We start from the raw sequence: 15,101 nt of genomic DNA, 5'->3' as shown, positions 1-15,101 counted from the left end.
TCCACGATGCCGGACCTGCCTACCTCAACGAGTGTCTCAACTTCCACGTCCTGACACGCCAGCTCGGCTCCGCCAACCACACCCTCGCCACCGTTCCCTGCGTCCACTGTACCACAGCGGCGGCCGATCCTTCTCCCACCTCGCAGCCAAGACCTGGAACTCCCTCCCCGTCAACCTAAGTCGGACTACGGACCTTCTGACCTTCAGGAAGCGTCTCAAGACCTGGCTTTTCGAGCAGTAACGCCCCCCTTTCCTCCCCCCTCCATAGACCCTACCGGGTGAGTAGCGCGCTTAACAAATAACTGATTGATTGATAACCTATGACAAGGGGCTTGTCACAATATTAGAACACAGTTTTACTGCCTTTGATATAATCTTCTACGTTGAAGATATTAGGCCTAGGGTTTTGACGTGATGTTGTGCAATAGCATAACCACAGGCCTATCACTTTTGGCATACTCTTGCCATCTACTTGGATCAGACCTAAATGAAATAAGAACAGGTACTCACTGAAAGGACACCACATAACTGTGGCTAGCCCTAACTCGCTAAAGTACTTCTTTTTTTATGTGGTTGCCTAACTACCAGACCCTTGGTGTTCATAAGCATCGCTAATCTACAAGCTTTTGCGCTTGCTCAGAAACACAATATTAAAGATGCCTCACTCTCTTCAGGGGCACATGGAGGTGCCTCTAGCTGCCCTAGTACCTTGGGATGGGGGTGCCACAGAGCGTGGTTGTCCAGTCACACTGCTAGCCATGCCAAACGTGGACTGCGCATGACAGGTAAATTGTGTAGCCTGCCAAGTGAGCATTTCTGAGCAATTTGGTCATGAGGGCGTCCTGTGTGTATTTTTGCCTATAAAGGGGGGTGGCAAGTGGCAGAAGGCTGGCGTAATGAAAGCCACCAAGGTATATTGAGACCCTGGAATTCTGTGGTAGTTTGTATATCTCTGGCTCAGGATAGGTCCATCTGGTGGGCAGGTGGTGATGATAATCAATTCATGTATGTTTGTTATAGCACGTATATAAGAGAACAAAAACTCTAATTATTGTCATTTGTCAGAGAATATCAGTGCAGTGATCATTCATGCCTTGATGACATAATTTGCCTGACAGACAGGACAGAGTCAAAAAGAAATTTGTTCAATGTGGAAATGTAAATAAGATTCGCCTGAAGTACTGTAAAATTGTGAGGGATGTTTTTTGCCAAAAGCTGTAAGAAGGGGTATCAGAGAGGTGGGGCGTAGTTTGAGCTTCTAATGTTTGTATCTTTTTTATGCAACTGCTTTAAATAATATCTGGAAACATAATAAAATCAAATATAACATGTAGAGCTATATAGTGGAGTGCGGATCCCACAGGATTTAATTCACTCTTTGCTTGAATTTTGCAAGGTTGAAAGCACTGAAAAAGGAGAAACTAATGCAGTCGGACTAAATGTCCTTCTCTGGGTTGGTACTTATGACATCACTTTAAAAAAGTATGTCTCCTTCAATTCTCTTTCTCTTCACTGTACTCCCTGTTATACTTCGAACCAGGTATTTTAAAGAGCTGAATTTGGGCATAATAGGATTTATCTGACAAAATACCCTCCACAAGAAACATGGGGTGCATTAATTCTCAAAGATTTCAGCATGTTACACAGCAGTCAAGCTGTGAGTCATCGCTGATGACTAAAGAGTGATGTCAGAAGGAGAATGGGCATTTGTGAAAGATTGTCTGATGGTCCTCTTTAGAGTGTGAGACATCTTATGGGCTTCAATGAAATATGTTCCTTAATGGTTGTTGACTAACTCAACTCTGGGAGTAATACTGAACATTTTAAAGTATGCTACAGAAAATGCTTATTCCTGCTCATTACTATCTCTGCTAAACTTCATGTGGGATGCACCTTGAACATCCTCCACAAAATGTCCAGAGATGTTCTAAGTCTAACTGGATTTGGTTGATGTACACACTGGGCAGCTTGCCTGTGAACGGATCTCCATGCTATTTGAATATAATAGGGCAGTAGAAGGGGTTGGACCTATGAGAAGATGTTTCTGCAGCAGGTCAGAGGCATTCTGTCAGGTATCAAGTACCTTATGAACAGTAGCTGTATTGGAAATGCCAGGTGAATGCAAGAGGTCATACCTTCAATGTTTGGTACTGACTGTCAGTAAGAAAACCCCAACAGGGAAGTGAATTCAGCACAGACGGAAGAAGGACATTTACTGTAACATCTTTCATGAAAAGGGTCCAAATACTCAAAATAAGTTTCAATTTCATTGCTGGCATCTACAGCACCACAAAATGCCTAACATGAAGAAGGGGCTGTTGTGGTGGGTTGACCCCAAAAAAGCATGAGGAACGTACAAACATGCATCAATGTGTGTTGAAAGTGAATCATGCATTAAGAGTGTGATGATTATGCAGGAAAGCCTAAGCATTATGTGCTGATATATTGAGTTGGATAACAGGAATTACTGGGGAGATACTCCCACAAAGCCATCTGATGTGTTACTTTGGTATAACAGACAGGGATAAGCAAATTGAAACACTTCAGTGAATGTTTTAAGTTTTCCACAAGGTATGCCTTGTATCACTGGCCCAGCACAGGAAGCAAACCGGATTCCTTCAATAAGGAAACACTGATTAAGGTATGGGAAGTAATTGTCATGGAAAAACTCATTTTCCCAGTGAATGATGGATCATCAACATTCCGCATCCTTTTTACTCCAAATATTCTAGCCATCCAGCCCATGCTGATCATATCAGTCCATTGACACCTACCTACGCCCACCTTTTGAGGATGTAGATGCCCAGCAAGGAGCAGATAGGAGATGACGAGTGGGTGTTGGTGAAGGTGAATAGCTTTGCTGAATTTGAGGTAGAGGGGATTATGAGAGTATAAACATCTGTCTTTTTTTGTCTAAATTGACAATGGACTACTCTTAATTTCAGCACAGAAACTCTCAAGTGTTGTTTTCACTTGTCTGCCACTTTTGTGGCAGACACTGAAATTATTGCATTACATATGAGAAAACAGTGGTGTGTATGTAGAGTTACTATATGATGCAATTTCCTCAGTAAAAATGTGCAGGTGGTGAAGATTCAGGTTGGAATCCTAATGAATATAGAAATAATGACCTTGTATAATGTAGAACAGTGGTTCTTAACCCTTTGACTTCTGCGGACTTAATCATTACTGCAACACAGCAACCCCCATTGGATAATTATTGGAATCCAGGAAAGCCGGTGATCCCAGCCTAAACATTTTCGATAATTTGAATCTCAAAATAATACCTTGAAAATACAGAAACGTTCATCAAACGAATATACAAATGATTAAATATTTTATTTAAGTTATAAACAAATATTTAAAAAATTTACATTTTATTGGGTAGTTGGAGCTTTTCCAGATTCACTTGAGACCACACATTGTCCATACTGAATTTTGTTTGGTGCACTGACATGGCTCCCATGAGTCACTCTGGGGTTACTAACTTAATTTTTAGCCTCCAATTTCATGTTCCTTCACACTGACAAAATGTTTTAAAATTTTGAATTGTACATTTTCTTTTCTATTTATATACACGTTATTAGTCTGTTAATAATATTTAATATTCTAAGCAGTCGCAGGCCCCCTGAGTAGGCTACGTGGATCTCAAGGGATCTCCAGACCACCGATTAAGAACCACTGAAGTATAGTATTGCTTTCTTTTACGTTAATACTTTTATAAAGAGATGAGGGAAGAAAAAGCATTGAAAACAGCAGGAGCTAATTCGATACCAGATCAGTCAAATACAATTATGTACAACCTAATTCATAGATAATTACTAAGAGAAACAGCCATAAAAATGCTTCTTTTAATAATGACCCCCAAAAAGGATAAACAATTTACTGTAAATTTAAAACTACTTAGGACTACTCGGTTTACAAAAATCATTAGGAATAAGATACTTACTTTGGTAAACCTTTAATGCAAGCTGCCAAATCCTTGGTCATGAAACCAGCCTCTATTGTCTCAATGCAGACTTGTTCAAGGGATGCAGCAAAGTTTGCAAGTTCTTTGTTGTTGTCCAGTTTAGCTCTATGATCTAGGCCCCTAGTCCAGGCAAAAATTGAGGCTTTAAGAAAGAAAGAAAAAATACAACATACTTAAAACTGTTCCATTCACATTATAATCAAGTACAGATTTTTCTTCAGAGGTAGTGTATCTACATTAGTGGTAAGTGCCAAACTAAAATGGAACAGGAATTGGTATTGACTAAGGGATTAAAAATGGGAGGATTGAGAATCGTAGAGCCAGCTTTGACTGTCTCTGGTACATGTTGGTAATACAAACCTAAGGACTGTCAAAGAGTACCAAGTTCTTGGGAGGCAGCATTTGAGCATATAAATATGATTCTGGATACTAAACTTAAAATAATTTTCCATTTAACTGCATTAATGTGTATATAATCTTAACTGTTTGAGTGGGTGAAAAGTTGTGAATAACACAAGTAAAAATGGGTGAGCAGCCTTAGTGTTGTTTTTATTTTTGTAATTTTGGTGGAGCAGGAGGACCACCCCACCAAACAAATAGACCCCCCCGACCCCAGGAAGCCCTTTGTAGCCCTTTGGATAAAAATAGCAGCCTGGGCCTTTTGGTTAGAATAAAATACCTTGAATGACTACAATATCCCTTTATGAACGGTTGTTCAGGTATGATTAAAAAAACAAATGTGGGAGTAAGAAAAGGGGGAATTGATGACCCTGTCACCCTATAGTTCTGTCTACATGTTTCAGCCCATAAAATGATGGCCACCTAAGGTTCAGGGATTTCATCAGGACAAAACGTGCCCCAGAATCTAGTCTCCCATCTACCTCTTTAGTTGGTGGTGGTGGTGGGGGGAGTACAGACAAATAATATTGATTATTTGCAATACACGGCTTACCAGCCCTTTTAAATGTAACAATATCCAATCTTAATTCCTCGTTTTGGAAACTGTAGAAGGCAACATAGAAGGGGGCATGCCCCTGCAGTCACACAGTCGTCAAGGGTTTCACACAGCCCGAACACCTAATGGTATCCCCGTTCCTGCTGGCTCCATCAATGTTATTTGCTCTCACAAGGATTGCTTTTATCTAAATGCTGTTTTGAGATATGTAACTTCATTTTTTTAAAAGTCTATGAAAGTTGTCTTCTAAAAGACAGGTGCTCAGTTATGTATCTTCAAAGTTCATACAAAAGGAATCAAAAAGGAATTAATCTTTAAATGTGCAGGTAGCTATAATTGTTCCACTGGCACAATTCCAGATAGGATTCTGCTTTCCTCGTGGCAGTCACTTGGGCCAGTAGGCTAGGAAAGTATCAGGTATCCTTCAATGAGTATACCTAAACCAATCCCTGAAGATCTCCTTCTGCAGCAGGCTACCTGTGCGCAGATACCAGACTGTGCAAGATGGCAGCCTCACACATACAGCCAGCAAAAACATTTTCTCCACTATGCAACCAGCGTAGAGCCTCTTACCAGCTGTGCAGCCGCAGCCTTATATTAGACTCAGGTGGTGAGGTTTAACCACTTAAGCCTCACCACCTGAGGGAAGATGAGTTAAGGGAAGATGAGTCAGTGGTGCTACTGACTACTCCAGGTATTCCTGGTGAATGGTTAGAATGTTATTATTTGGGCAGCGAACCTAGGGATAGCCATTTTAGAACTATTTTAGAGTACCTCATTTTACTTACAGGAATCCATGGTTATCCCAGGTGGCTAAAGCAAAGTCTGGGATCCAGCATCCTAGTCTGTAACACATCACTTAAAAACCTAAATGTGTGTAGGAAACCGAAGTACTTCAAAACATTTCCAAGCTGAATTAAAGCATCCTCTATAGCATAACAATGGCCTAAAGGCTCAATGTTAACGGAAAATGCAGTGTCTAGAGCAATGGACCTTTAAAGATGTTTGGGGTTGGATCTGGGCCCAAAAGGTTCTATGACTTTCTGGTTTTTCAGTGTGTATCCTATTTTTAAGTGTGCTACTTTTCTTAGTTGCTGTTTATGTCAATTTCCTTGTATAAAGTAGTGCTTTAACTAGAAATTATGTTTGAGAATCTTATGCACTGGCTACATGGTTCTCAGTCTCTAAGCCCTTACACCTCCTGGAGTAAGCTTTGACTTTCGTTCTCACTAACTTGAGAGTTAGAGCCCTAAACGGAGTCTCTTGATAATCCAATGCGAACTGTTTCAGTACTGTGGCTTTGGGCAACCAGTGGTAAACAACCTTTACCACATGGTGTTGGTTCCCATAGCATCTAACTATCCAAGGACCCCAAGAACGGCCTCACACTGGAAGAGAAAAAGTGGAATAACGGAGTTCCAGTCCTGAAAAGACATTGGTAACCATTTGCTATGCTTTAGTTTTAACAAGCAAGGCATACTTAAAATGTCAGATAAAGGCTGGAAGGAATCTGAGCTACTGGTCATGAGGGTCACAAGGCTAAAAGTACTTTCTAAGGACATGGGACTCAATTCCCATGGCTCTAAAAAAAACGAATCAGCTCATTGCCTCAACCATGGTTTCCCAGCCCCATGGGGAAAGCACTTCTAAATCTGGGAGGCACCTCCAGACTGTAGATGTTTTGAATTTTAAAAAAATCAGACGGGCCCTTCAAGAGAAAAATAATATAGAACATGAGTGGCCTAGGAAAGGAAAGCACAAGGCATTGGAAAACGAACAACTCGACAACATAGTTAATGAAAATAAGTCGTTGGACCTCCTCTGTACCCTCAAGGGTCTCCTGCTTGCTGACTGCAGTTCCTTTGTGATGTACCTTTACAGTGTCATTGAGAGGTTGATTGTTTTTCAGGTCTCAAAGAATTGACTGAGAGATGCTAGTGCAGGGTGGCTCAAGGCACTCACGAGCAGAGACGGAGAGAGGTGTCGCTGACTGCGGCCGGACAGCGGGCTGCGGGCTGCTTGCGGCCAGTGGCCTTGACCGGTTCCTTGACCATGTATACATCCACCTCTGCTCTGCCGACAACCAGAAACCCTCCTCATCGGGCGGCCGGCCGTCACAATCAGGCCGAGCCCTGGTTTCTGGCGTGCAGGTACACAGGCTGCACACAATTCCAGCCAGGACCCATTGACACCTCAAAGTCTATCTCCCGGCTTCTCGCAAAATTTCATCAGGCAGGCCCCCCCCACACCTGGTTTGAGGGCAGCTGGAGGAAAAGTGGAGCAGTGGAGCACCGGACTACTAAGAGACAGAGGTAAAGTGAGGCCAGGTGAGCAGGAGGATGGGGTGCCTTGGGCAGCATAGGGGAGAGGTTTGTGGAGCGCTGAGGCTGTGGTCAGCGTTGGCTAAGCTTGCGCCACCAGAATCCAACGGAGCTAGTGCTGACTGCAGCTTGCTGAGGGGCTGGTGAGCCTCACTCCCAACCACCCTTATCCTCAACCCCCACGACATCAGACCACCCACCTGTTCTATCCCCACCTTGCAAACCACCTAGTCAGTCTTTCCTGGCCCTCTGGACCCCGGACTCTCCTTGACTCACCCTAGGGTATTCGACACGGCGCTGGATAGTGGGATATCTAGCAGTAAAAACAGCCGTGTATAATCATAACGACCACGCAAGACTTGTGGAGAACTTTTCCTCAATTTCCCCTCAACTGCCACTTAGCTCCCCAATTAAAATCTAAAAATCTCAAATCTCAACCCCAAACTAACACGACAGCTGAGCAATGTTCACTGCGCCCCCCTTGTTCAACTTGCGCAAAACTAGGGGCAAACCCAGGGGCACTAGGAAGAGCCCAGGAAGGCTCTCATACCAACCTAAAGTGCTGCACCTGCCACTATGTACCTGGTAAATATCATACCTGTTATCCTTCCGCCGACGAACCAATCTGAAAGCAAGGTATTCAATGGCAAGATATATTTCCAACTCTACTTTCAACCTGAGGCCGCACAAAAGAATGTCAAAAAACCCCAAAAAGAAGCTCAGGGAGGCGACCTCAGGCATCTCATGCTCAATCAGTACACAGCTATGGAGGCCCAGGGCAGCCGGGCTGCAGTTGTAGCAGACCAGAACCTACGCAAAAACGAACCGCTTAATCATCATCAAAGCATAAAGGCGCAAAACCAATATTCAACAAAGGAAAACTGCCTGATTAGGAACAACACCACGGCAGTAGCAACAAAAAAGTGCAGACTAGCTCAAAGATCAGTTCTAGATTTTTTCAACAGGGCTCCAAAAAAACTTCACTTTAGCCGAAGGCTATCCTCCGTGCAAAAGCAACTCTTGTGCCAAGATAGGGCTTGAACAATGCACAAAGGAACCCCAAGTTCCATCATACAATGGGTCGGTCCAGTTGAAGGACGACACATTCATCAAAATATTGTCCAATAGTACTATAGATAACACACCACCGGTAATAAAGGATTAACTACAGCATGAGTATCAATTCGAGCATGGATGCAGCATGGTCACCTTGTCCAGGATCCCCGAACGAGGTAATCCTTCAGCCAGCTCAAAAAACACAAACATTCAGCAGTTGCACCCCTGCGTCCCATACTGCTCAACCATCACAGACTCCATCGAGAGATACCTGCCAACTAGGAAAGCCAACTTGCTACCCAAGGCCAGGAAAGACCGGAGAATCTGACTCCGAGCACGAACCCACTTTCGAGTGAGATTGTAGGCTGAGGTTCAGCAACGAAAAGAGACACATAGGGGGTCATTCCGACCCTGGCGGTCCAAGACCACCAGGGCCGGGGCCCACGGAAGCACCGCCAACAGGCTGGCGGTGCTTCAATGCCCATTCTGACCGCGGCGTTAAAGCCGTGGTCAGAAAAGGGAATCCGGCGGTTTCCTGCCGGATTTCCCCTGCTTGGGCTGAATCTCCATGGCGGCGCTGCAAGCAGCGCCGCCATGGAGATTCCGACCCCCTTCCCGCCATCCTGTTCCTGGAGGTTTTTACCGCCAGGAACAGGATGGTGGGAACGGGTGTCGTGGGGCCCCTGGGGGCCCCTGCACTGCCCATGCCACTGGCATGGGCAGTGCAGGGGCCCCCTAACAGGGCCCCATAAAGATTTTCACTGTCTGCATTGCAGACAGTGAAAATTCCGACGGGTGCAACTGCACCCGTCGCACCCCTGCAACTCCGCCGGCTCCATTCGGAGCCGGCTTCATTGTTGCAGGGCCTTTCCCGCTGGGCCGGCGGCGGGCACCCGCTGGCCCAGCGGGAAAGGCAGAATGGCCCCCGCGGTCTTTTGACCGCGGAGAGGCCAAATGGCGGTTTTATTGTTTTGGCGGGCGGCGCCCACCGCCCGCCAATGTCAGAATGAGGGCCATAGATTCTTACAACAACCAACACTACTCGCCCTACACCCGAGCCAGATGGACCTACCAAGCACCCAGAAAAGAACAAGTATCTTGGATTTTCGAATGGACACAGACCAATCAAGTCTGCTGGCATCAATCACCACCACTCTGACAACTGCAATAAACGCGCTCACCTGGCAATCGTATAAACCTGTAATGCAAAAAGACCTTATATATGCATTAGCCAAATCCATTAATAAACTGGAATCGAAATTCACAGCCTTATAACAAGGAGGGTTAAACATCAGCTCCGCAACATTGGGCAACACTTCATCTACGAGCACATGTGATGTGCTTACATGGCGACTGTGGACAAATTGTCATCTCTACCAGAAGTTCTGTCCTCAATGGTTATTGAAGGGAACAGCCCTACAAAGCGCTGGTACAGCCAGGCCATTAACGCTAGACACAGCACAAGATATTTCCTCAGACCAGGCTCTAATGAAAACACCAACTGAAGCATCAACCGAAGAGGTGCATACTTCCCAAACTACCACCTCACGCCTGGCCTTGGCACAACAGCAGGACAATCATCTTAACCAGCCCCATTTCCCAAGTGCAAGGAAAAATTCACAAACAGATGAGACCCACACCCTCCAAAAAAACTCTTGTACTTCCCCAAAGCGACCCTGAAGCAGAGATATGCAGAAATGTAGACATATCCGATGATCGGAACCGTAGAAGGCCACACTGGACGAGAGTGCTATCGAAGAAAGCTAAAAAGAGATTAAAAAGGCAAAGCTCAAAACAAATAAGGTCACACTACAGGCACAACAAAATACAGAAAGTAGGACAGCACCACCAGGCGATCTTAGCATATACCTCATTTTAAAGGGCACGAAGATTGACCCAAAAAGTCAGAAGCACGATGATGATAGACAGACGGCGGATAATCAGCCCATACCGACACTGCAATGGAACTGTAATCATAACAACAGCAAACCGAGTACAACAATAACGGAGCACGACGACCAGTTACTTTCAACTGTATCCATATTTTATCGCAGAAATGTTAACTCTCCTCTGCCTGCCTCCTTAAACATTGTATCTTCACTACATAAACCTGAAGCGCAAAGCTCCAATAACTTAGCACAATCTAGGACGAGAGGAAATACTCAGGTTGAATTAAAAGCTACCGAAGGAGGGATCCAAGGGACAAACGCTTGAACAGTGCACTCTCTGCTGAATTAGTTCTCACACCCCACTACTGCTCAGAAGGGAGCCACGATATTCTGAACCAGTCAAATCTACTGAGGTTATTTAGGTCATTACCAGAAAAGTTTGCTATCAACTCTGATAATATTTTAAAGGTGGCGTTTAAGGTACTACCTGAACACAACAATTACCAGGAATCCGCTATAATAACTCTAAGCCCCCGACATTGGCTGATAAGATACTGGCAAACAAGCCGGTCCTTGAGGAATGGGGCAAAAAAGTAGTAACGCCTGTCCAGACCACATACCCCATCCCGCTTAAAAAAGAACCAAGTGAGCCACAGCAGCAAAAAACAACACCAACAGTATACTAAAGGTAGCAGGGCAGCACACTAATTTCTCCATACTTTGCACCTATTCGACTCCAACGAGCAGCACTAGAAAAGTACTCCAAGCCCGTGGAACTGAAACCAACACCAACCGAAGCCCCTCATTCTCGCAGTGCATCAGCCAGCAATATACCTAACAGTGAAAGCACCATGGAGACGCTGAAGCACCATCTGACACTTGTCTCATGGAATGTGGCAGGCCTGACAAGACTTATAAAGTATGACCAGGCACAACTGCTCTTGAAAAAAGCTGATATAATATGCCTACAAGAAACATGGCTAATCTCGCCATTGACAATCCCAGGCTTTCAAGAAATACAAAAGGTAGCAACAAAGAAAAATATATTCAGCAGACTGTCTGGCGGCCTCTCAATATATCTAAATGTCAATCTTGACTTCAATGTTACCACACAAAATGAAATATTACAGATAACTGGGCTAGAAACTTCAACGCCAAAACATCAAAAGTCAAAAAATGTAATAGTTAATCTTTATTTTAATAAATTCGGTTATGACAAAGAAGAAAATATGGCCCACATAGTAGATATTATGGACGGAATACTCTGTGATCACATTAGCTGCAACGTTTTAATCTGCAGAGACTTTAACCTTAGGTACCTGGGAGAGAGGCAAACTACCGAACAACCAGCTTGTAGGGCTACTCAATATTGCCACAATTTCCTCAGTAAACATAGTCTCGTCTCCTTTAAGCACCCGAAAAATACAAGTTTTCACACACAGTCATTCCCAAAAACCTTTCAGGGTAAAAGCACCTTGGATTATATTTTTGCCTCTGAGGCAATCATTCATCGCCTGGTCTCTTTTGAAATCCTACAAGTAAATGCCAGTGATCATCTCCCACTCATTGCAAACATCAAAACGGATATAAAATGCATGGAAACACAAAAGCTAGTAGGAACTTCACGAGGAGAGGAAGAATTACAACTAATCAGGTGGATAAAATGGGGTCCAGTGGCAACCCGGCTATACAGCTCATGAGTGAAACTAAATGGCCCCACAATGCTGTCAATGGCTGGTGATACACTTCAGGTTAACTGGTCAAACATCACCAACAATCTCTTGCAACATGCAGGATCATCACACACTCCACAACAGAGCCTTAGTAAAATTCTCCCCAACCGCCCATAATGGAAAGCAAACGGAGATTTGGTAGACTGAGAGCACAACTTAACAAAACTAGCAATCCTGTAGAGAAAATGGCGCTAACTATAAAACTACAGGAACATGTTAAACATCATAAACAGCTGACCTGGCCATTAAAACACAAACACGTGGAAAAGGAGGCTGTCCATATCAACTCCTTGATGGGAAAGCACAACCAAGCTGATTTATGGAGGTACATTAAAAACAAGGTGGGACAGAGCAATCCTCAAATTAACGCAATAACCAAAACAGAATGGATAAAACATGTCAAGAAATTGTACACAGTTAACTCACCGATTTCCGACCACCAACTGCTTAAACCAGTCACATATGATACCCCGATGGCACCTGCACCAAGGGAAGTCTCCAACATCTTGCAAAATATGAGATCATCAGGAGCCCCTGGTCCAAATGGTATCCCTGCACAAATATTCAAAGAACTCTGGACCCCGGTTTTGCGGTGCTCTACCGTTCATGTCTGGAATCAGAGGTAATACCCCCAGCCTGCACAGCCTCCATACTGCACCCAATTTTCAAAAAGGGGGACAGACATGACCCTGCCAACTATCGCCTTATCGGCCTATTAGACACTGAAGCAAAAGGCTTTGCCTCCGTCCTCTTGGACGAACTACAAAACTGGGCAGAGGACACTGGGGTAGTACCTCTCTGCCAAACCGACTTTAGGGTGAAATCCGCAACCATAGATAACGTAGTAGCTCTCTCATTTCTGATACACAAAGCAACTACCACAAAGACTCCTCCATTATTTGCATGCTTTGTAGATTATTCTGCAGCATTTGACGTAGTGGACCGGAATCAGCTTTGGCTGGGGAGTTCCAAGTAAACAACTGAGGGCAGTAATTTTACTTTTACTCATCAACTTGGGTAAGAGTAAAGCTATCGAACTCTGCCATTAGTAAGACGATCACCACCACCAGCAGGCTAAAGCAAGGTTGGATGCTTGCGCCTCTTCTATTTAATCTCTACACAGCAGGCATGTCACAAGCACTAAAACACGCAAACCTGATACCACCAAAAATTGGGAGTCTCAAACACATCCTCCTGAAATATGCAAATGACATTGTCTTGCTGGACCACTCAAAAACAACGGCCTACAAAAAGCACTCACAGCTCTGTATGACTAACATCGCAAATAAAAAATGGCATATCCCTCAAAAACTAAAGTAATAATCTTTGGTGGGCTGCAGAAACACCGGCACTTCAACTGGAAAATGAGGCAACTTAACATCTGCAGCACTGACACATACAACTATCTGGGAATCTAGCTATCATCCAAAGGAAAGCCCAAAGCTCATCTTCATCACTTGAAGGCAAAAGCGGATTTAATAATAATTAGACTCTGCCAGCTTAACAAAATTACGGAAAGCCCGACCGCCAGACTAATCCTTCAAGTACTGAATGCTTCTTTCTTACCAGCATTACATTATGGCCAGGAAGCTTACCCAGGTCACCTTACTGCGCTGATGGAAAAGCTTCAAGTGAAAATCTATAAAAGAATATTCAACCTTCCTCAGTATCTAAGGAGTAAACTGATAAGATTCTAATTTTGGCTGGAAGGTCAAAGCTGGGCACATATGGGGGCTTTCTTGAAGTACAAACACAAATTAATTATGGCACCTACTAATACTCCAAAACAGTGGTTCCCAACCTGTGGTCCGGGGACCCCTGGGGGTCCACGAAGCCTTCTCAGGGGGTCCGCGAGAGCTTAGAAAGTTCAAACATATTAACAAATATTGACATACTAGGTCCCCAGCTTCCAGTAATGGCTCAGGCGGGGGTCCCCCGGATTCCAATGATGATTCAGTGGGGGTCCCTGGGTTCCATTAATGTTAAAGTGGGGGTCCACAGAAATGAAAAGGTTGGGAACCACTGCTCTAAAATAATTTCTTCGCTACATCTTTGACAATACTTAACTACAGCATTAACAGGCCTACAAATTGATCAAGCTGAGCTGACAAAACTAGCACAGTCACAAATATCCATCAAGACGATCCTGAAAAGACAGACAAAAATCCTTTCCAGAGCATGTGATCTGGGTAAACTGAATAACACAGCAGTACAAGGAGCGGTGGCGGCATCTTAGAAGAGTGATACACAGCATCTGGCACCCCAGCCCTACTTAGCTTGCACAATCAGGAACGCCGCTGTGACAAAAATTGTCTTCACCAGACTGCTTGGCCTAAAAATAAAGGAACTGAACCCAAACTGGCGCACCCTTACCAGTATAAGCTGTTGCACACCTTGTGGCTACAAAACAGACATTTATCCATTTATTATGCTGCTGCCCGGCACTGTTGAATGCACAACACACTTTACTAAGACCTCTCTTCCTCCGCTACGGTATAAGATCCTGCTTGAGGCTAGAACTTTGGTATTCCCTCTAAAAGAGCCAGTAGAGCTGGTCAAATTTGGGAAATATGTTTCACAACTGCAAGCAAAATTAAATGAAAACCGCATGTGGAACTGATTTAATTTTAAACTGTTTAACTAATATAAACTAATATTTTATTTTAAAGTATGACACAAGGAATATACCAAGCCCCGTCATCTACTGCTGCACCTCTTATTTTCTTTTAACCTTATTAGCCCTTAATTTTTTAACGACTTCACAAACTAAGAAGCACGATTGTTGTCTAAATAGTGGCTCACAATTTGTATTTTTAGCTAATGTTTGTAACTTGGTACAGTAGGAGTTCGCTTTGCAAAGATTTTAAGTAATCACACAAAGTTTTTTGCAATAGTTCATGTAAATGAAATTACATTAGATGCCTATAAGATAGCTTCAGTGCCCTTGGAAATATCTACTGCAGTAGTCTGTCTCCTCCTTTGAAGGATCATCCTAAGGGGAGTTCAGTCTCCTAATCCATAGGTTCAGATGTTATGGCATAGCTGCAAATTTTTAAACTTTCATGTGCAGTTCAGAAGGTAGGCTCTACCGAGGCATGGGATCCAATGAGTGGTTGGCCCTTAAGTGGAAACAAAGCAATTTGGAAATTAATGATCAGGAGTAACATCAGTGTGCAA

General features: G+C 43.8%; 1 protein-coding gene across 1 annotated transcript in view; it reads right to left on the bottom strand.

The window, feature by feature from the left end:
- IDH1 (isocitrate dehydrogenase (NADP(+)) 1) overlaps positions 1-15,101 on the bottom strand; it is a 197,977-nt gene that overhangs the window by 17,771 nt on the left and 165,105 nt on the right. Inside the window, exon 8 of the mRNA XM_069225945.1 lies at positions 3,950-4,112. Coding sequence (XP_069082046.1) covers positions 3,950-4,112 — 163 coding nt within the window. The remainder of the gene's footprint in view (positions 1-3,949; positions 4,113-15,101) is intronic.

Source organism: Pleurodeles waltl, chromosome 3_1 (assembly GCF_031143425.1).
Source record: "Pleurodeles waltl isolate 20211129_DDA chromosome 3_1, aPleWal1.hap1.20221129, whole genome shotgun sequence".
NCBI classification, from domain to species: domain Eukaryota; kingdom Metazoa; phylum Chordata; class Amphibia; order Caudata; family Salamandridae; genus Pleurodeles; species Pleurodeles waltl.
This window is presented reverse-complemented; position numbering and strand designations above follow the sequence as displayed.